Source organism: Melanostigma gelatinosum (genome assembly GCF_949748355.1).
Source record: "Melanostigma gelatinosum genome assembly, chromosome: 15".
NCBI lineage: Eukaryota > Metazoa > Chordata > Actinopteri > Perciformes > Zoarcidae > Melanostigma > Melanostigma gelatinosum.
In genome coordinates, this window is record NC_136648.1 from 17080351 (window position 1) to 17103909 (window position 23559).

The window sequence follows — 23559 nt, forward strand, 5'->3', positions numbered from 1 at the left end:
TCATATTTAGGCCATTGTGCATATTAGACACGCAGTAACATCGGGGTGGTTTTGCCTCATTTGTCAATCCTGTTTCTGCCAACTGAGCAACAAGGTACATCATTTTCTATCATCTTTAGATTGAAAGGTTTTCATGCTGATAACAAGATCATGGACGTAATTGGTCACATGTCCCACAATTTCAGCATCCTGGCACTGGCCCCCATTGGATTTTATAATAGATTTTAAGATACAGCTACTAAAAAAGCAAGAAATAGTCTGGATCCTGTCATCATGACTGAATTATTGTACACAGAACAGTAAATCTTCTCAAGCTGAACTACAATGAGTATAGATCAGAGATGACCATGCATTTATCTTAACGGTGTACTTTTAGTGTCTGTTATTATATTGTTCTGTTTTGTATATATATATATATATATATATATATATATATACAAAATATATATATACAAAATATATATATACAAAAAAAAAAATATATATATATATATACAAAATATATATATATATATATATACACAAAATATATATATATATGTATATATATATATGTATATGTATATATACATATATATATATATGTATATATATATGTATATATTTGTATATATATGTATCTATATGTATATATATATGTATATATATATACATGTGTATATATATATACATATATATACACATGTATATATGTATATATACTATATGTGTGTGTCTGGGTGTTTTCACTTTGTAACATTATTTTAGAGATGTATGGTTCTTCTTCTTCTTCTTCTTATTATTATTATTATTATTATTATTATTATTATTATTATTATTATTACGTACTTAGCCAATTTGTTTACAGCGTGTCGACATCGCATTTAATTCCCGTCCATCAAACCAGTTAAATATCTGCGTGGTGCTGACATCTGTTGGTGAAGCATCTCTTTACAGGCCACACTGCTTGGTGTGGTGTCCAAATTAGCTTCCCTTTCAAAAACGTGCTTTCCTGGCTCTGTTGTCCTCCGTTTTGCCTTTTATTGTTTTGCCACCGTACAAAAGACGTACTGGGGGGGATTCAGAAATGAAAGACACTGGTGGAAGGTTATTGGACTGTGTGATCCAAAAATACATGTAAAAAATAAATCTCTGTTTTGCTAGGACTGACGGGAGTGATATTGTTTTTCTTGAGCCGCAAACACGACTGGAGACACTTATTTCTCCGGGGTGCAGACTGCGACGCCACACCTGTAAACAGAAGCTGATTCGGAGATGCGTGCCCTGCCTCTCGAATACTTCCTGGTGGAGGAGGCAGCGCCTGTGTGCTCGTAGTAAGTAGACGGGGCAGCTGAAGAAAAAGGTGGAGGCGGCCGTTGATGGTCAGCAGTCGCGACACCGCAGTTAGTTAGCACGCTTTATTTTTGGGGTTTTCGCTCCTTTGAAGAAACATGGGAAGCACGGTGATGGAGTCCAGCAAGGACAGCTCAAAGAAGCCAAAGAGGAGACGAAATCTGCGGATTAACATGCCAGTGAGTCGGTGACGTATTAATCATTTGGCGGCTTACTGTGACTGTTAAAAAAATGTGGCTTGTTGTTGAACTTGTGTGACTTTTAGCCGTTATTAGCCGTTTTTTGTTGCATCTCCGCTTGCACTCGCACGCGCCGTAGAAGCGCGCGCATGATTGACAGCTGTCTGTGTGTCCCGACGCTTCAGTCCTTCAGTCACAGAACTGACTGAACATGAACATCTTCTAAGGCCACGTTGAGTGGACATACCGCTCGATAGAAACGTTGTCTGTTTGGAAATATATGTTGCGACAGGTTGAACATTTTCAACGGTATGTCCATAACTATTTAATGTGTAGTCATGGTAGCCAACTCCCCCTGGCTTTAACCACTAACGTCATCATAAGGCCGCGACCAACGATGAATTTATTGTTTTATCAATCAGTGAGTTTTCTCTATGTGCATGCAAGTACTGCGAGGAAAACACAAGTAATAACAAGCAAGGGAAACATCCTAGAACCATCATGCTCCAACCAGCGGGTCGTGTTTACTTCAGTAGCCAGCTGGGCCTGGGTCACAGTGTCTATTCGTCTATTCACCACTGTGGGCAGTTCATGTCTGGGGTTTGTGTTGTTGTTTTTCTTTGCTTCACAAGCCTACAAAGACCTATGAAGGGAATGATATTGCTGCAGACCGTAAAGCTCTATCGAACCTTCTGTTTCTCAAGGACAAAACATCTCGTGAGCACAGTTTGGTGATAACACGTTTTTGGACGGCATCCATCAGATCCACCTGCATGCTGACCCAATTTAAATGGAGTGGATACAACCTTTTGAGATCTTGTGCAATAGTTGAGATATTTATTTTTAAGGTTGGAAAACGACGTAATAATGCAGCTGAAAGTGTCATTTGAGTTGTTATGATGCATTCATGTGCAGCTGTATAGATGAGACAAATCACTTCCCCAATAGGAAGTAAGCTTGTGAATACAACACAGTGTTGTGGCTTTTCCTTCTCACTACATGAAATTCCACAACCTCGACCTGGTGGAAACGCCGACGCAGTTGCGTAGTATAAATCGGAACTGGTTTGTGTGTATAATCAAACTGAAGCGCTCTAGTGTGGAATGTAAAACTCAGCCCTTGGTATGGGGAAGGTTGGGTGTTGTGTTTGCTCGCAAAGGTTTCCGCATTGTCAAAGCATGTTCTTCTTTTTCGAGTGGCGTGCATCTTCACTTTCACTCAAATTGATGAGGAACGTACAATTATCTATTTGACAGGACCGGCTGAAGCAGCACGTGCTGGCCAAGCAGGCGTTCGTGTTGCCTGTTATGACTTGACACTTTTTGTTTTCCTGCTGTATTTCCTAAACGTTCCTTAAACTCTTCTATCTGCAGGACTTTGGTGCGTTTACATCCCCACAAGTGGAGACGATTGGCTCAACCAAAAGTGGCGCTCAGACGGTACAGATATTATTTTCCTAATTTTTTTTGTTTTCATTTACTTGCCACTTGTTTGTTTTCGCATTCTTGCTTTATTTCCCCCCCAGTAAATGTATCTCGTCTTTTAGGCTCTTGTTTGTTTGGCTTTGAATACGTTTAGACGCGGATTTGGGAGAGCAAAATATTACTCGAGGCCATCTTTCCTATTCTGCCAACGCTCACTGGCTTACAGTAACATCACGCCCACTGTGTGGCGTGAAATAGATTATTCTAAAAGAAAGCAGTGTCTTCCTACTGTCTGCTCGGATTGATTTGAATAGGAGTCATTCTGTGATCATTACCTCATATCTGCCCGACTACATGTTTCACTCGTGTGTAATTCTGATCAGAAGCTGCATTCTCTTGTGTTTTTTAAACATGTAATCCAGAAAACAAAACCTCATAGCTGTTCACTTGCCTTAACAAGCTCTTGCACAATGTCAGAGTTGGAGTTGTTGGCAAACACAAATGCTGGGTGTGTGCTTTCCCTCCCTCAGACTTGTCACAGGATTGGTTTAAACAGAAATGTGCACATGGAGTTGGGTTAAGCCTCTAAGCAAACACCGCTCTGCACCTTCGTGAAGTAGACCAGACCAAACAGTGCTTCCCCGTTTTGATTGTATTACCAGTGCATTACAGCGCATAACTTCATATCATCACGCATCTGTTTTGTTGAGCCCGGTTATGTTACATAGACTTAAACATAAACACTCCTTGTTTCATTTGATTGTTTTCTGTAAATACTCCCTCCCGAGCGGGAGATCTCTGCGTGTTCTAACGCCTCACTGTGTCACAGTCAGACCACAAATGGTTAAAAGATGGTTGTTGGCACATCCAGAGCAGACGGCAGTCAGCAGTGGGAGGAGGCGCTCTCTGTCTCTGGAGAGATTGGCTGCCGTCTCTCCTCTGTTTTGCTTTTGGTATCTGCACTGCGAGAAGGAGAAGAATGTATCTTGTCTGTGTATGTTAACCTTGCGAAGACGGACTCGACAACACAGAAAGTTAGAATGAAAAATAGGCTCACTGTTGTTTAAGAGGACCTGATGGTGCTGTTACTGACTCGTATCGAGGGCGAGGCCTGCATGGTGCCCTATGCAGCGTTATGTTAAGTCTTAGAGGGAGATGGAGAACCATTGGATTTGTACAATGTTTTATGAAAACAACATGCTTAATAGTTAACATTGTGAGTGCGGCATGCAATGCAAAATTGTGGCTATATTTTGCTGCTCAGCTCTAATAAAGTAGTTTACAGCTTTATGTGCTGACAAAATGAGATATCATGAAAAATGCTGCGTCATAGAGCGCTCTGTTTAAGAAAGTAAGGCATCAAAATGGTTGGTAGCTCAGTAAGTTTTATGGATCATGAAAGAACATTTCCCTTACTGCACTCTGCACCCGCTACTCACATGTACCACAGAGTGTTACAACGTGGCTGACGAAACAAAAACAATGTTGTGTGTGTGTGGGGGCGGAAAGAAGAAGTAACCAATAATGGAAAGCTCACGCAAAAAGCAAGTGCAATCAGTGGCCGTCATTTCACAATAAATCTCTCCGTGTTGTTATGTGTCTGTCAGTTTTTCACAGATAAGCTCAGCGGCCTCTCACCGTCCCACATAACACTCTGAGCATAAAGTCACACCTTTTTCAAAAGTACAGGAAAATCAAACCGTCTCTCTCTTTTTATTGTCTTTCAGGGAAAGCGCCGCATCCGTTCAGCGAGCCCCACCGAAGGGTTGTCCGCGAGGAGCCCATCAGCCGGCTCCCCTTTGCCCCCATATTCTCAGTCTGCTCCAGTGCAAGTGAGGGCCGGCTCGGGCTCCCCGAAAACCATCTTCCCCTATTCCTCCTATCAGGACTCCCCACCCAAGTCCCCCCGCCGACTCAGCTTCAGCGGCATCTTCCGCTCCTCGCCCAGCTCCACGCCTGCGAGCATGAAAATCTTCTCCAGGACCAAGAGGGGTGAGTCGAAAAAAGACATCGCACGGACTGCCCACTCGTGACGAACACCCTGACATGCCGTAACGTCAATTGGTGGATTGACTACAACTGTAGTTTGATAAATAGTATTCAACAACGCAGATTAATACTGATGTTATCTTGTGCAAGAGCCGGTCTAGGAGGAAGGGGGGGGGGGGGGGGTTATAAAGGAAGTAAGACACAAAAGATGAAAGTCAGTTATCTCGATGATTATTTGGGTTTCCTGTTGTATGTACGAGCTGAAGCCGCACACAGGAACCAGCGTCTATCCGATGGAGTTCATGAGTTCAGGTATTTTGCAGCTTGTGGCTGAACTGACAGCTGCACGCAATGAACACACCGCTGTGCCAATAAGGAAGTAGAAGCCTAGATTTCCTCATGGTTTAAAAAAAGAAAGAAAAGTCCACTGCATTCTTTTGCCATCCCCAACAGGCCAACATGGTCATGAGCCTCATCAGACAGATGGGCGATTGCTTGAGGAGAGGATAGATGGTCCTTCATTATCAGAGAATGGTCGTCTTTGTTTATTGTCAGAATCAGAGGAGTCCTTTTTTTAGCTCCCAATACCTAGCATTGAGCTGTGCATTTCAAAGCCAGTTTATTAGATTAAGGTTTGGCATCCTGCAGGTGGGAGTCCAGCCCATAGTGCATTCCCCAAATGAAAACTCATAAATGACATAATGGTGATACTGGTATGCGCTAAGAGGTGGGAATGAGACCGGCTCGGGCAGAACAAGGCCTGGTTTGATGAAGAACAGACCCCAACGTGCAGATTTTCAGCTCTCATGTCTCTGTGTAGTTCTGTGGCCGATTACATAACAGAAACCCAGCCTGTTTCACATGGAAACAGCGCTGCTGGAAGCTAGCGTATCCAACGGCAAAACGATGAGTCATATGTTTTTGGCTCGCACGCGCACCCATTCTTCGGTTTCCTCGCGCAGGGTCAGTTTGGCAGCGGCTGGTGGAATAGCTCTGCAGGGGCCAAACTCAAACGCAGCAAAGCACACCGGCGGCTCCAGCCCTCTCGTGCCAGCTGCTCGGGATCTTTTAAGAGTGTGATGTGGTCCGAGACGTTCCTGAGTAATGCTGTGGCTTTAAATGATAATAGTATGCATGTAAATATATCTCGTACAGCGACTGAGCGGGCCAGCAGCTTTTCCAGTTTTAGTAGTGTGGATGTTTTTGTAGACACCCTACTTTCACCACAAGGGGGTGCTGAAGGCACAGTCTAGTCTGGATTCAGTCCTCAAACTAGTGTTGATTAAGCTGCCAGTTTATACTTCATTATTATTATCAATATTGGTTTCTTTGTACCATTTTCTTAAACATAGAGGTATTTTTATAGACTTTGTGTTTTCCTGAACGTCTGATTTTGTATAAGTTGCATAATAATATGCATGAGTTGACTGTTTTCTCAGGTGCATTTATAACCATAGTTGCCACAAATATGATCAGAATGTCTTTGCATTCCCATCTGGTCTAAATATGTGTCTTCCCATCAGCCTGGACATTGTCAGTATCTCCCCGCTGAAGGCAACGCTGGTGTTTTCATACCCTTATCTGGAAGTGACCGGACTCTTAGCAGCTCCTCATACAACCATGCAGACCCCCCCCCCCCCCCCCCCCCCCCCTCTCTCTCTCTGTTGCCACTGTGTGCTGTATGTTGTCAGTAAATAAAGGAACCGGGCAGTTTTGACTTTCCAAAATTCAGAAAGCGCAGACCGTACAAGGGCAGAATGATTTTATTATGTGTGTGGAAGCTAAAGTTTAACAAAATAAACCGTGGACGGTATTTAAAATCCTCATGGATCTGGAACTTGGCAACCTTCAATACAAACTGAATCTGAAGTGGTGTTTGAGGCGACTGATTTCATCATTGATATTTGAACCCCTCACTCATATTAGCCATTGACCCACTGATTGGAACACTTGCATAACATGTGAATTGAGATCTGTACTGGACAGACTGGAGCTAATGTGTGAGCAGCAGATACTGAGTGGGGCCATCTGTTACGGGTTGGGGAGGCTGGTGGTATTGAATGGAGGCTTTCTGATCAGCTGACAGAACATGGGAGGGTCCCCTGCTGTCATCTGCTTAAAGGTCAGGCCCCTAAAATTAACAGACAACCTAATGTACAAGTGTCAGAGCTGCAGGACACCCAGCTCAAAACCACAGCTTGAGTCTTCATTTGTAGTTTTTAATCTGAGGAAATGCTGAGACTGATCCCTGATCCTGGATGTATTGTGTGAAGACAGAGTGAGAAAGATGTGCCTGTGCTTACTTTCCTCTGTCGGGAGAGGGAGGGCATTGGAAGGGGGGAGGGGGGGGGGGGAGACGTGCAGCAAGACGTGCAGCCTGAGCCAATCGCTGGTGCATCCTTTGTAGACTGGTCGTCCTTTTACAGGCTGCTGGCATGCGGTGCTATATTAAAGAGACGCCTCCCACAGCTGCACCTGACAGTTCACAGCACTGACTCAGCTGAGAGGGGGGGGGGCGCGCTCCGGTCCCAGTTGCTCTTTGCATCACTTGCGGGAGGGACATTTCTCAGCTGAAGCTTCTTTTCTTTCCTTTTTCATGACGCGTATGAGCTGAAACAGAGTGCACTGCTCCCTGCTGGCACGGGGCTCCGTGGATTTTTAAAAAAATTTCTTCATTTTCTGATCCAAGTAAAAGTGTAATGCTGTACTTAATGCCAACATTAGTTTATTCTCCTGCAGAAGAATCCTGAGGACAATTTTATACATTCTTCATCCGTCGATTTGAAGGTGACCAGTCTCCTTTTTTTAATAGGAAGGACCGTCTCTATCTTCTAAAGACAAAAACTGCTTCAAAAGACAAATCGTCCTCTGGATCTGTGGACGTCAGTTGGACGCACTTTTCAATTACAATTTCTCTACAACTTGCTTCATCTAGCAAATAGAGTGACTCTCCCTTGGGACAGTTTGCGAGCCAATCTCTGCACCCCATATGGCGATGCGGATGGTCATGGTCAAATTTAGTCTTGAACCCACAACCCACCGCGCTTCATGAAGAGGTTTGGCAGCCTGAGGAGGAGCAAGAAACGGAAGGAGCAGGACGGGCTCGGAGGGCGGCATCAGTCCGAGGCGTCATGTCTGTCTGGTAACGTGCTGTGCTCTTCACACACTCCCTTTTATCCTGCAGCTTCCTCCTGTAGTCGAGTACCTATGGATCCAGATATTTATATAAAGCTCATCACTATGGCCTTAGGTTCTCCATATAGTTTCGGTGCTGATTACATGGTCTCTGGTTTCACAAACGCATGCAGGACGTCTGCACAAAGTGGTGAAGCTACGACCTGAGGCTAGAGGTTTGCTAAACGCTGCACACACTGCGTGATTCTGTATGCATTGTGCCTGATTAATAGTTCTAACGTTAAAGCAGTGACAGAAATAAGTGAAATGTGTTTTGTGGTCATCATGGTAAAGTCATTTATAGCCACTCCTCTCTGATACAGTATCAGTTCATTATTTCTGTCTCATATCCTGTCTCTTCAGAATAGCCTCTCCATTTAAAAAAGAAAACAACTTTATTTAAATCCACAGAAAGCATTTCAGCTGATGTAGGGATCGTCAGAAGGTGCCAAGTTGAGTTTTCGGGGCCTTTTCCAATGTGTTAGGACTCTTTCACTGTTTGCAATATTCCCTCAGGTTCTCATGAGAAAAGCAGGCCAACATGAACAGGGACAGAAGATGGAGGCCAAAGGAAAAGCACAGAGCTCCATGCAGACTTAAGGCAGCTATCGTAAAGTGTTTAGCTCATAATGCTCGATGTGTGAAGCACTGGGGGACGCTGTGGCGTTCAAGTGGCCCTTCGTCACGGACCTTACAGCTCCTGATTTACAGCCGGGCTGACGTCAGGCGGAGTGGATGAGAGGAGCCCGTTACAATGATGTACGACCGAGTGTGGCTGCTGCGTAAGATGTAGAGTTCGTCGTGAAGGCAGTATAGAACGCGGTGACATCTCAGCCGAAACCATAAGTCCTTTGAGCCGGCGCTTCTACACCGAGGAGAAATTTCAGTCGTCTTTGTGCTTCTCAGTGACATTTTGTACGTCAGTTCGAATTGTGACTGCTCATTTAAAATGTTTTCATGATGCAGTTTGCACACCTATGTGGTAGTGAGCCGGCCATTATCGAGGGGCTGAACATGCCACGTACTTTGTAGCAGAGAATCTGTATCATGGTGTACTTTTGCAAATTAGTTTTAAACCCTTATTGCTAATTGGGGTTACTGACTTTGCGATCGCCTATTGCTTCACAATCCACACACCGGAGAGGGCTGTAGCACCGCGTCCAATCGGGCTGCCTGTAGCAGCCCTCGCTGCCGCTCTGACGTCTACCAATGAGGATCACGTTGCTCCCGGAGTCACCGTAGAACCACTTGACTGAACATACTCTGTCGCCTCCCCGGGGGGGAGGATCTGCTTTTATGGGTGTTATGTTAACACCTCCCAAACACTGCATCTCATGCAAAACCCCCAAAATATTCAATTCGCTATCACATTACACAAAAATCGACACAATTGAGAAGCTGGAGAAAGGAAATGTTTGCCATTTTGCTTGAAAAATGACAGACAGTTAAAGGAGCTATATACTGTATGAGATTTTGAACATAAATATAGCAGCAAACAACTATGAAGTGAAGCTTAGTGCATGCGAGTCCTTCCCTTTGCAACTGTTGGCCCTCGCCGTGTTTATGAAGAGACTAAGAGAGTGACCTCTGGCACAGCGTTGTAAAAGCGAGATGGCAGAGTGCAGTTCAAAGCGTTCAGCTGAAGGCGACGTTCAAGATTTTCCTCCACCGAAGAATATACCATTTTCAAAAGAAATGCACTGTCATCAAAGCCATCCCAAACATTCAATTGAAACCATCAAATGTTATGCTACCTGAAGCATTTTTAAATCAATGAAAGGCCCTGCACACACACACAGGTGTTTTCACTTCTGGCTTCACCTGTGCTCGGGTCTAATCCGGCGAAAACGAGTTTGACCACCTCGACTGTGGCTGCGTTAGGCCTCTGGAACGTAAAAGCATTTGGCATTGTAGAAGCGAGCTGGCAGAGTGCAGTTTAAAGCGTTCAGCTGAAGGCGACGTTTCAGATTTTCCTCCACAGAAGAATACATGCTTTTTAGCCAGCTAGCATTAGCAGGACAGCTAACAAGCTAATAATTATGTTGCATGGATTTAGCCGAGGTGCCCATTTGTTTTGGTGTTAGATAGTTGGACACATATGGTGCTCTCGTGCAACATATGTATATGTAGAGCCTTTAATCAATTAACAAAGTAGCTTCAGATTCATTTTGTCTGAGTTGACTTATTGATTGCCAATCGTTTCATCTCTGATTCTAATAGTTGCACAATAAAGTGATATGGAAATGAACATTTGACTCATTAATATTAGTGATTTTCCAGGTTTGGAGAGATTAACCTTGCACGTCAATGCTGCTTTTGTCTTCCTGTGTAGACAGAGCTTTGCAAAAGTGCATCTAATCAGTGTTTGGTATGTTCTTCTATGATATTATATATTATATATATATATATATATATAGTGCGTAAGTGTTTTTTTGTATGTTTGTAAAGTTGGATGGACTGGACGACGCAATGGCTTTCCTGTGTCCTGTGTGGTGTCTGGCTGCCCCGTATTACCCAGGCCGAGGAGAGGGCTCCCAGCCCCGCTGTTATCTCCTCCTGTGGAATGTGCCACAACAGCGCGGCTAAAATAAGAAGGCACCACTGCGGAAGCAGGTCAAGCCGAAGAGGGCTGGTGCTCACTAACTAAATGTCAAGAGATAGTGCGGAGTGCGCTTGGACGGACCAAAGAAATGTGTTCACTCGACACACAGGGCTTTATTTATTTATATATGTATATATATAAAGTATCTCCTAACTTTGTATAATTCTCTGTTGGAAGATTATATTTTGAAGGCAAGAAAGAGTCACAAGACACGATCTAAATACAGTGTGTCATACCGGTCACAATACGGACACTTCTGTCCTGGTTCATTGAGAAGTACACACAACTTTTTAACCTTTGAGTTAAATACTCAAAATACTTCATTTCTCAGTCGTATGTTTGAATAACAATCTCAGTTTGTTTCATTGATTCTTGTACTTGCATGCCGGCGGTTGAGTCCGCTTCACTGGCACACCGGTGTTGGATATGTAAGCGTGACAAAAAGTCAACTGGAAGTCTTGTGGTGGAGGAACCATTTGGTCCTCATCACCCATGTCACTCATTGTCCGGCCTTTAGAAAAATGTCGGCGCGGTGCCGTGAGTGTCGCATGTCGTCCTGCGTAAAGGCCGCGATGCCTGAAGTGAAGGAGCATGTGAGGGCTGTCAAGTGACGGACAACCTGCAAGCCGACACCGCGGCAGGTCGAGCAGCGTGACGGGTATCTGACTGCTAGACTGCCGTTTAATGCGGCTGCTTATGTTGTAATCGGCTTAGTTATTGTGGAGGGACGCCAGGAACAGGAAGGAGGCGTCCTGCATGTTTCATTGTGATTCTTTATCCAATACTGATACATTATCGATCACTTTCGAGAGCATTCATTGAGGTGAGATGAGCTTTGGAGTGGATTTTTTTTGGATTTTTTGTTAATACAGAGTGATGCAGATGTCAATTCACAGCAGTGTTACTGAGGAATATGATAGAAGGATAATTGTAGCCTTAATCTAATAAATTACTTCATTAATGCATTTTAATAAACTATTAAAAAAGGATAATTACATTAATATTGAGATATAAAGTAAAACTAGATATAAGGGCAACCTCATCGATTCATTCCAATATTTTAAAGTGTTTTTAATTAATGTTTTGACAATGAATTATGTTTGTGTCTTTTTGTCACATTTAATTTAGTTGTTTCTTATTTCTCTTGAGGCTCTTTACCATTCTCATTTGAACATAAAGACATGCAGCCTATTTGTCACACTCAAAGTTTAATGAGGTCCAACCCACAGGGACCAGTTCTCAGCTCTCATCCCACACAGGGTCCAAGCTGCCTCTCCCACAGCTAAAGAGAGTGTTTGTTAGTGCGGATGAATACAAACATTTCAACAAAAAAAAGAAGCAAGAGACAATACAAGTGAATGGATTAACAAGAATGAAAGGCTCTGCACAACCACACAGGTGTTTTCACTTCTGGCTAATTCGTCCTCTGCTCAGGTCTAATCAGGCCACATAAGTGAAAACACCTGTGTTGGTTGCAGAGGATTTTTAAGGACCTCTAGAATGTCAATGCCTTTTTTGAAATGAGCTTGTGATTGGTAAAGGTTTGTAGATGTGTTGATAGAATATGACATAATATATAATTAGTAACTGACACATCTACATGATGCATCATGTGTTCTTCATAAACTTCCTAAGATGAACAATTTATGCATGGACAAAATGACAAACTCAGTAAATTGGGAAGGTAACCATGTTTGTTGAAGGCGCTTATTAAAGCGAACACGTGTTGCTACTTGTTATCTAAGTTGATATCATTTGGTAGCTGTCTTTCTAATGGTGGTTCGTCCACGTCTGTTATCGAATGGGCTGAGACTTTATCGCTGGCATTTGTGTTGTTTCCTGGTACCCAGGACTCTCTCGGTCCCTGATGGATCAGATATGCATTCCTTGTCCGTTATAGCATGTGACGGCGTTGATGGTATCTGCAGCAGTCACGATTGCTGTACCTCAGTCTTGCCAACGAGGCCTATCGGCGACGTCAATCCGCGTGGCGTTTCAGTGTCACTGAAAACAAAGTTTGGACCGACATTGAGAGGAACACGTGACGAGTTTTGGTATCTGTTGATCTCTCTGCAGCCTCTGGACTCTCCACACCACCCACCACCCCAACCCAGGCTTGCAGCCAGCCTGTGTTCACGCAGGAGGCCCAGCCGAGCGGGCCCAGCCCTGAACGCCTAGAGGCGAGCACCCGATCCCGCTCGATCTCCACGCCTCCAGGCACAGGACAGCGCCTCGGCCTTCCCTTTGCTAAACCCCCGATCGCCGCTTCCTCGAGCCCTGTGCCATCCTACTCTACCTCGCCACAAGTGAGTCACACCGCAAAAATGTCTAATTTGCCATTTAAATAAAAACATAATCTGGTTATTTGTTTGCCTCGGGTCGGTTCGGTCACTGCTTGTGAATGCCAATCAATAAATCATTGTGGTTTTGACTCAGTCAACTAGATTTAGTAGTGACTTGTTTTGCCAGTCAGCAATGTTGGAACGTAAACGTATATTGGGTGTGTAGAGTTGTTTATGGAGCAGAGAGAGTTCACATCAGGTATAAAACTAGTTTGAAGGTCACCGTCTGGCTTTAGAAGAGGGTGGCTTGAGTTAACAAGTACTGACTGAACTGTCCTGGGGCTTTGGAGGAGCATACCCATGTAAATTCCTAAAATAGGTGAAATATGAAGCGCTTTTACTCAAAAATAAGCCTGAATGTGTGACTAAATTTGCAGGTAAAATGCTGTTTTCTTTGCTCTACTTCAGTATCACTTATACATATAAGTCATATTTTATGAAAGTACAGACGAAAACCACACTGATCACAAGATGTGAAACTAATTACGATTTTTTGTTTTTACTTTGTGGCAACAACATAACTGTCTTTCCATGCGCTGCGTTACTCGGTGTCAAAAGGGTTTACTTGGGGGAGTGGTGAACGGAAAGCATGGACGATGCCAATCTCTTTAATCCGAGCTCTGACACTGGAGCATGCTGTGTGTCAGCAGGCCTGTGTGTCAGCAGGCCTGTGTTTGCACTATTTGCTCGGACGATAAAAATATTAACTCTGCATTGACGCAAACTGCATTAGATGGCGGACTAAGCGGGCGCACAATCGGCTGAGGGGTGGCTCAGTGTTTTGTCACAAGGGTTTTATTTCGGATTCACCACAGTCTTGAGTCGGGATGTGATGCCAGATTTCCCACAGCTAGTGTGCCCATTCAATGAATAATTATCTGAAGGTCTGTCTCCACCTGTCAGCCATGAGTGATTGTGCATTCTAGGTAGAGAGGGGTAAATCAATATTTCATCACCAACATTGTATACTGTCGGTATTAACACCCAAGGACTAATGATTGTGGTTGGGGAGCGATGAGCCGGTGCCTGTCATCTTCTCTGTGACCCCGCCCTCCCCTCTCCGTCATTCATAAGGGGGAGGCTGACCAAATAATCGTCCTTTTGCTAAATCCAAGCACAAAAGCAATTCATTTAACGGATGTGTGCATGTCTGCTTCGCTGGAGTTCGCTGTAAGAACAAAGCAGACCAAGTGCACGCTGTGACGCAGCAGGGCACAGATTTATGAAAGTGCAGGAGTGTGTTTTTGGCAAGAGAAGCGCTGTGTCACCATTGCAGGGGCGACACGGGGGATTGTCTTGCATCCCAGAGCAGGTATGCAGGCTGTCTCCCACTGCTGCAGTGGCCTGTTGTGAATATGCTTGCAAATTAGGGACCAGGGGAAATCAGGCGGATTACAACTCGCACACTTTTCATAGGCCATGCAAATCTGTCAGCATGACACCGCACATTTTAATGCTCGCCTATGTTGCGCGCAAGATGCAAATAGCACACTTTGCATGCCATTTTCTCCAAAGAGTTGTTTTTTTTGCGGAACTCTGCTACGTTGCTCGTTTTGTCAGAAGACATTAGCTCTGAAGATGTGCCCAGGCATCCCCAGCTTCTTGCTGCTAAGCAACATAAGGGATTTCCTAATATGGTGAAGCACCCAGGTTGCCCTGCATAGAGGGGTGTGTCCACAGCGCGTGGAGCTTCCTGCTTCATTTTTCCTCCTCCACGCTGTCTGGGAAAGACTTTTCCTCTGGCGGGTGTAGTTTGGTAGATTACAACTAAAAAATAATTCAACTGGTTTATCAAGGTGGGATTAATTCTCGCGCGCCTGTGTGAACGCGGCTGTTTGGTCAGCGCGTAGACATTGGTCTCCCCCCCTACTGCAGCAAATAGATCAGGACTGTTCCACTCTGAGTTTTAAGGGGTGTGTGTAGTCTAATAATAATGATGATAACGTGCCATTAAAGTTGCAGCTCTACAGCACAATGTTTATGTCACGTAAACTGTGTATATGTAGCGGACTTGGAGGAGGTTTATGTCATCGGTGAAACGCCGGTGGCGCACGACAGTTGTTTTTTTGCGCGCGTGAGTGTGTGCGTGTGGTGGTTTTGGTGTTTCTGCGCACTCTGTGTGATCAGTCTGCTGGGGCCGCTGGGGGAAAAAGTCGCTTCACCCTGCCGCTCACTCCAAACATCTACAGCAAAGTTTTGCCTTGTTGTTGTTGTTGTTGCTGTGAGGACTCGCTGCGATCTTCACTGCGCATTTCTGCCCCTTTCCTCTCACAGGTCTGCGGTTTATTCGAAGGCATGCTGGAGAAACTTGAACTAGATGATGATGGTAAGTGTCCCATTGCGATGACCCGGTGCTCTCCTTTCACGACCTTTTAACTCAGCAAGCGATGGAACGTGAAGGTGAGTCCGTCACATCAGGACGTCTCGGGTATTCCAGCTGTTTCTTAGAGAAAGGATGTCGGATATCCGAGCCTTATGCATGCAGACCCAGCGATTCAGCTGCTGTGAATTGTGTCACAAATTGGAGGGATTTCCTCTACAGGCGACTGACTTTCCTGCGTTGTTGTCATAACGCATCTGTTTATCTGAATAAATGTATATTTTTTTTGATGAGGTCTTGATAGATGGACACATACCTGTGGAGTATTGGAGAGACTGCTTGATTTTAATAGGGCTCTGCATTTTATCAAGGTGAATAAAAGTTATTGCACCACGTGAGATTATTTTAGAATGTTTTTAATTGAGTAATCATTCAATCTGTAAAATATCCGAGAAAACTAAAACGTCAGACATGACTTCAAAATGTTAATTTGTCAGACCAGGAATCTTTTTATTTATTTATTTATTTTTTGGAACAAAATGTTTTATTTTGACTTAATGATTCAACATTTATTTAGATTTCTCAGTGAACGAATGGAGAAGTCAGTGTTTCGCCACCATGTGTAATCTCAAACCGCATCATCGGTGAAGGACCGAAGTTCCCAAGTAGCGCTGTCTGTGTTTTTCCACTGTTTCTGGTCTTGTTGGTTCTTAAAGAGGATCTAAATTGTCAGTAAGAGGGAGCAGTAAAGTGGCTTTAAGTGGTCCAGACCCGTAATGGTTGTTTATGCTCAGAGTGTGTTTTGTTCTCGGGCTCTCATTATATATTCCCTGTGAGATTTATCCTTCCTCTAAAAGTATTTTCCTGCTTTTTGTCCTTCCAGCTGCTGAACCTGAGAGTGATGTTTACATGCGCTTCATGAAATCCCACAAGTGCTATGACATCGTCCCCACCAGCTCCAAGCTGGTTGTGTTCGACACGGCACTCCAAGTCAGTACTGAGACAAAATGAAGTTCACTTTGCCTTCAGACAAACCTTTGATGACTGGAAAAAAGACGTTGGGCCGAAGTTAATGTTCAGTAAAAATGTGCTGGACTGTTTGCCTCAGAGCGGTTTATATGAGATGGTTGATGCAATTGTCATAAAGCGGTTAAACAGTAATCCTGTGGAGGCCTGGCCTCTTTGATGTGTAGACCTTCAACCACTAAATCCACCGAAGCTGAGACTTGAGAGTCCGTATCTAAAAGAAAAGTGAAAATACTAAAACCAACACAAAGCCATCAGGAGTTTAGAACGTACAGTACTTCACAAAACACAGCACAAGCCTCTCTTCTACATGAGAATGTGACGGAAACAAAAATAAATGCTCAGATGATGCTGAAGGCGGAAAGCAAAGATTATTTTTAATGAGACATTCATTTGTCGACATTAAAAATATCAAGATGTCAAGAACCTGGTGAAGAATTCATAGAAAGTTCAGAGAGTATAAAACACAAAGTGGTAAATCTTCAAATTGAAGAAGCTTGGACCGGTGAATATTTGCCCTTTTTGTTTGATTTAACAACTGAATTGATCGATTATCAGAATTGCTGCTGAGTTTTCCGTCCATCGACTAATCAATCGATGAAGTCATCACATATTGTTGTGAAGTATTGTGTGTGTGTGTATGAGGTAATTGGGTTTTTCTTTTCAACTGTTGCGTAACAGGTGAAGAAAGCCTTCTTTGCCTTGGTAGCCAACGGTGTGCGAGCTGCTCCGCTATGGGACACAGAGAAGCAAAGCTTTGTGGGTAAGAACCCTCAAAACCCGTCACAAAATGAACTTTGTTTTGCTGCTCGGGTCTAAGTTAGGCATGTTTAACATTGAGTTTGAATTTTAAAGAGTCGTTAAATCATAAATAAGGCGTCCAAAGACTTTACACGTTGCAGATATTTTTGCGAAGCTTTCAGTTAAATACCATCGCCAAAGAAAAGACGGCGCTTGGCAACAGAGTGTGAAATTTTCAAGAAAATATGTTTCGATGCCTTTTATTCTTCTTACTTACTCTGTAGCTTTGACTCCTGCACCTTTTTAAGACTACATATTTTTAGTCCACAGTTAAGTTGTAGAAAAAGGTTAAATTGCTCCTTTTTTTATTTTGTGACTTCTCTTGCTGTGCTGGTGCTCCATTGGGCAGGCTGTGTATTAATGCTGCTGGTCATGTCTTGTGGAGTGCGATGCTTTAGATTGAGCAGAAGTCATTAGAGCTGCCATAAACCATTAAACACAGCAGTGACTCCTCTGTATTGATAAGTGCTCTAAGAAGTTGGAAATAATATTTACCCCCACACAAAAAACCCAAATCACAACAGGCGAACAGAAACCACTTTCTATTAGTAATAGAATGATAAAAGCCAAACCAGCGCTCGGTCGGCTTTGTTGTGCTGTGTTTTTATCCTGTGGAGAGTTTATTGCAAGTCAGCCTGTGATGAATAATAGATGCCAGGTCAGCGTGAGGTTAGGGGGGGGGGATGTGTTGTTTGGACCCCGCCCTTGTAAGCGCTCTCTCTTGTACCCAATCGCACAATGCCTGCAGGCTCGGCGCCATACGTTGTTTACAGATCCAGTGTGTTTTCATTGCAGGAATGCTGACAATCACGGATTTCATCATCATACTACAGTGGTACTATAAGTCGCCAATGGTAAGTCTACTTGACATAATGTTTGCATGGAGGTTCCTCTTGTTTTTATTTATTTGTGTTTCTTATACCAACATCTAATTCTTGTCTTTCAGGTGCAAATATATGAATTGGAGGAACATAAGCTCGAGACGTGGAGAGGTTAGCCTCATGATCGTACCGCCATCTTTCTGTAAACATGCATAATATAAGGTTTTTTTATTTGTGTTTTTACAAGCAGAATATAAAACACTTAAATCTTTAATCTCTTGCTACAGAGGTTTACCTTCAAGCGACATTCAAACCTCTGGTCAACATATCGCCTGACGCAAGGTACGTCATCTCACCGTGAATTATGAATCTCCCTTATTGCATATTTTTGTGTCCATGTGGGCCGATTTTATTTTTGAACTGTGTGAATTGTAACTGCTCATTGTGTTTGTTTGTTCCGCAGCCTATTCGATGCAGTGTACACACTCATCAAAAACAAAATTCACCGCCTGCCTGTCATCGACCCCGTCACGGGGAATGCACTTTATATTCTCACACACAAGAGGATCCTCAAGTTCCTCCAGCTTTTTGTGAGTCCAACACAAACCCCCGCCCGTCTGTCCGTGAATGAGTGTTTAGCTTGCAGAGCGTTTAAATCTATAGGAAGGATAATTAGGATTACTCGTGCTGGGAACTCTGTCATCTCGTCCTCACTTCCATTTGCCTGCTGCCCTCTAGTGGTCAATGTGGACATTGGCAGAATATGCCGTCACTTAAATGGAGCTGGTGGAGAGTGATCCTGCTCGACATGTTCCTGCCTCACTGTGCGTTTGTGTACTCCAGATGTGTGAAATGCCGAAGCCAGCTTTCATGAAGCAGACTCTCGGTGAGCTGGGCATTGGTTCGTACCACGACATCGCTTTCATCCACCCGAACACGCCCATCATCAAAGCACTCAACATTTTTGTGGAGAGGAGAGTGTCCGCCCTGCCTGTGGTGGATGAGTCGGGTAAGATCAGAGATGTCCAGTGTTGGCAAATTATCATAAAAATAATAATACTAAACTTACTCACATACTGGCGTACTTTCTGTCCTCTCGCAGGCAAAGTTGTGGATATTTACTCCAAGTTTGATGTGATTGTAAGTTGACATTTCTACAATTTCTGTTTTTGAAGAAAGAAAATACCAAATATCAGAGGCTGAACTGCTCCGTGATTCACTTTCTACGATGCATTTTCGTGTGTGTGTGGGTTCAGAACTTGGCTGCGGAGAAGACTTACAACAACCTGGACATTACGGTGACGCAGGCTCTGAAACACCGCTCTCAGTACTTCGAAGGAGTCATGAAGTGCCATAAAATGGAAACGATGGAGACAATCGTGGACAGAATCGTCAAAGCTGAAGTGAGATTTTTGAAAACGGGTCCGACGTCCGTGCACGTTAAGTTAAGGAGACATGACCTCAGGACTGATTGTGAGATGTGTTTTGTGCCAGGTGCATCGGTTGGTGGTGGTGGACGAGTGCTCAAGCATCGAGGGCATCGTCTCCTTGTCCGACATCCTCCAGGCCCTGGTGCTCAGCCCCGCAGGTATAGATGCTCAGCATTGCTAGCCCCCAACTCCCCCTCTGCCCCGGACCCTGAGCTCTCTCCCCGCCCTACCCGTGCCCCAGGTAGGGTAATCGCACCTGGTTGTGCCGCCTGTAGCCGGCTGTGTGGTGCCTTGACGTCCTGGTTGTCGTGCTGGATGCTGCTGCATGGATTTTTGGGGGGGGGGTGAAGAGGCTGCCATCCTCTGGTCAGGACAAGAGACTTCACTGCTGCTGGTTCTAAAAATATATCCCATGTCTGCCCTCACCAGTGCATTGAAATATGTGTATCTATCTATCTATCTATCTATCTCTATCTCTGTTTTTCATCATGCAGCAGCTTCAAAGTGTGAATAGGGATTAGCAAATTGCTATTTTGTGTATTTGCGTTCCTACAGTAGTTTCATAGGATGGATTAAGGGAAATCATTCACAAATGTTGGGTTTGAATGGCATAAGCTGTCCCGTGCAGATGTTTTACACATTCTAAATTCTGCTCTTTTATGTTTGGCTTTTAGTAGATGTAGTTGCAAGCTCTACTTTGATGTTAACATGTTTTGTGTTGATACGCTTGAAAGCAAATAACAGATGCCTGCATACGTTTAGTGAGTCCGGTGTTGGAGGTTCCCGCGTGTTCAGATCAGTAGGAAACATTACACGCAGCAGTTTAAAGGACAGGGTTACTGTTCCTCTACCCAGGCTTTTAGATGTTCATATTTGTGCAGAACACCGCCTCAATTTGGTGAAACTAACCAATCGGCTGTAAATTCTCACGGAGTCTACTGTGGCCGTCACTCAGGGCTTCAAACGGAAGGATGAACCTTGTTGAAAAAAGGGAATCTCAGTTCAGACAGACATGTCTATATGTTGTATAGAGAGTTATTCGTACTCCTAATCCTTTGGCTTCATTGCTGCTGGTGTATCCTTGTTTAAAGTGGGGAGTTGAGCAAAAGAAAGTCTTGACAATTTGATAGCAATGTTAATTTGTGAAATTGTTTTGGGCGAACATATGAAAGTATTTCTAACTAGAGAGTTATTATATTTTTAAGGGCAAAATGGTTAATGTTTTCTGTTTGTTAGGAGAGATCCTGCTGTAGATCAAAAAAAATCAAGCCACTGCTGTAGTTATTATACACAATTATTGATGAAGATAATGCATGGGGGGGGGAAATCAAGTAATCCTGTCCTAACTTCTCCTCTTCTCTGCAGATGCCTGTAAGGAGGAGACCCTGGCTGAGTGAGGAGGAGGAGGAGGAGCTAGACCGCTGAATGAAGTGGAGTTCCTGCACGGAGGATGGATTTTCTGAGTTTTGTTTTTTTCTTTTGTTTGTTTGAACACTGATCAGATACTAACACACACGCAGTGTACTGTATTTATACTCTGACACAGACGTAGAGATGCATTAAGGTCACTTGCTTGGTGAAAGGTGGGGAAGTCTAGACTGCTCCTGATGAATTAGGGCTCCAGTGTTTTGGGTCGTATAGTTAGGATCATGCTGCTGTCATCGGTTGATTTCGAGTCGCTTTTCATAGTCTATACTGAATGTCAACACCTCCGGGAAAACGTCTCGTTTATGGTGTCGGAAGGTGAACGAACAGTCAAAGATGCAACTCATTGTTTGGTAGAAAAATGAAGCTTACCCTGAAATGTGGCTGTTAAAAAAAAAAAAAAAAGAAGCTTAATCTGAATTTGTGCCTTTTGTTGCCCTGTCCACACCACTTAACACTGACAAGAATTTGTGTCCTTGGATTATTTCTTTTGTCAAATGAGTGCAATTATACTAATTCAAGCATTATTTTCCTTTATTTGGTTGTATTTTATCTGCTTTTAAACCATGTCTGTGGAAGAAGATCTAATTCAAAGAATATCCTAAATTAAATAAAAATAATTTTGGCACACAAACACAGTGGAGGCAAACGCAACGGTACACAACAAGGATCAGCCAGTGAGTACTTATCACTCATTTTGCATCAGAAGTCATTTATACTCATTGCTACTTAAGGATGTGTTCTTGTAATTTTATTACACGACCGGGAAATGTCTTTTCAGATGTTTAAAACTACTTTTTTTACATTTACTTTCCAATTGTTTTGACGCTTCAGATAATCTAATACTCGCAAACAAGCAAAAACAAGTGTTCTCTCTGCTGTAGCTCGACAGGACTCATCTCTATCTTTGACTGTAAATAGGATCGTTTGTTTTCGGGAAACGTGTCACACAAAGCTTTATTTTTATGAATGTGTCAACTTGTTTAAAGAGACTGCGGTTTTAATGTTATTTTTGTAAATATATTGTGGCACTATGGCCGGTTCAAAGAGACTTTGTATCAGATCAAAATGTACTGTAAAACGTGCAAGCATGAGAAACTACACTTCAGCAGGATGAATGTCCTTTGTTTTACTTTTTTCTGTTTTTCTGGCTGCAGAAAAATAAATGGACACTGAATGTACTTTAAAGCCGTGTTCTTAAGTTTTAGTTTCATTTTGTTTTTTTCTTTAACTCTTCTAAGGATGTCTACAATAGTTCAGTGGTTCCCACTATTGTCTGTCATACACCCAATTTAGCCAATCAGCGCCCTCAAATAGATTCAGCTTCAAGCTGCGCGTGCCCGTCAGGAGAAGTCTCTACAGGCCCGCGCCAGCGCGAGCACTACTCCTCTAAGACCCGTTTGAGAGGAGAACTTTGGCGGAGATTCTGCAGCCAAAGAGCTGATCCCAGATCAGTCTGACCTCACAATCAGACAGCAGACTCGCGGGAAAGGGAAGCAGTACATGCGAAGCTTCTCTAGCTGTACACCAGACAGGTTTGGCTAGCTGGATGACGTCATGCTAATAACTTATTTAGCTTTGTCAAACAGCGGGGACAGATCCAGCACGGACAGTTAGGGAGTGAGGGAGGAGGAGGTAAGGAAACATGACAACACCAGGGTAGGGAGTGAGGGATGAGGAGGTAAGGAAACATGAGAACAGCAGGATAGGGAGTGAGGTCCATAGGGGCATCTCAATAAATAAACATGTTCTATTATATAAGTGTTATTTACTGCTTTTTTTTCGTGTTGGAATAAATGTTAAATATTTAACTGCAAAGTAGTAACGTGTGTTTGAATTTTTTTGCATTAAATCATACTGGGATGTTTGCTAAATTTGATTGGATGGTCCTACCCAGAACATTTTCCACCAGCCGCCACTGGTGTTAATTCAAAGATTTTCGAATGTCATGTCTCAATAAGTATATGATTTTTGGCAATGTGAATGAGGTATTTATTTGAGCCAGAGGATAAATGGGTGAAGAGAGTGGACGAGGAGGCAGAGGAGGACTGAGCCTGCTGCTGCAGGGCCGCGATGCTCCTGTGGGTGCTGTGACCCCTATGTGACCCCTATGAGGCCCCTATGAGGCCCCGCAGGAAGAAGAGTGCTGTAAAGAGTGGGACCTGTTGCAATGAGACTTCTCCTCTAACGGGGGAATTCGGACTCCATAACAAACAGACCCGGTCAAGCGAACGGTAAGGAAGAACATTTTATTTCTCTGTATGGTCCTTAGTTTCCATAATGTGTTTTTTCTTACGACAACCATCTGACCCTGTCAGTGCAAAGAACAGCTGCCCGGTTTACAGTTTTATCCCTAAATACTGGACATTAACTGACCTACGAAAATATTCAGGATTTAGACATCAATGTTTGTCTCTCTGTTGGCCAAAAACACAGTGACCCAACCAGAACTGACCATGAGTTACTGTAAGTAACAAGTGTTGCAATACATATCAGCCAAAACCCTGAAAACAACTCCACAAACCAAATGTGACAGCAGTGTTGTAGTACATGTCGGCCTTCTAACCCTCAGTACCATCATGTGTATTTAAACATTTAAGCGTTTTAGTCCATTTCTTTTTAAAGCTTTCAACAAATGCTCTGTTTGGGTTTGCTGCTGAGCATGTGATCACAGGCGTGATTTGTTGTTACACC

General features: G+C 43.5%; 1 protein-coding gene across 3 annotated transcripts; it reads left to right on the forward strand.

Moving 5' to 3' along the window:
• Positions 1-1324: 1324 nt before the first annotated feature.
• On the forward strand, positions 1325-22053 carry LOC306789516 (5'-AMP-activated protein kinase subunit gamma-1-like). 3 transcript variants are annotated; one of them, XR_013772664.1, is made up of 16 exons: positions 1325-1511; positions 2885-2950; positions 4663-4927; positions 12777-13006; positions 15317-15368; positions 16246-16352; positions 17070-17151; positions 17985-18043; positions 18136-18181; positions 18298-18352; positions 18474-18600; positions 18854-19019; positions 19113-19150; positions 19267-19413; positions 19505-19681; positions 20806-22053. XR_013772664.1 is itself a non-coding variant. In XM_079285501.1 (16 exons), exons 1-16 carry the CDS (start codon positions 1431-1433, stop codon positions 20835-20837), a joined length of 1647 nt encoding a protein of 548 aa, XP_079141627.1. In that variant the 5' UTR covers positions 1325-1430; the 3' UTR covers positions 20838-22053. The 3 variants fall into 3 exon arrangements, 1 of the variants encoding a protein (XP_079141627.1); XM_079285501.1 differs by having other exon boundaries at positions 19505-19598; XR_013772665.1 differs by lacking the exons at positions 1325-1511; positions 2885-2950; positions 4663-4927 and adding an exon at positions 7440-8066.
• The last annotated feature ends 1506 nt before the right edge of the window (positions 22054-23559 follow it).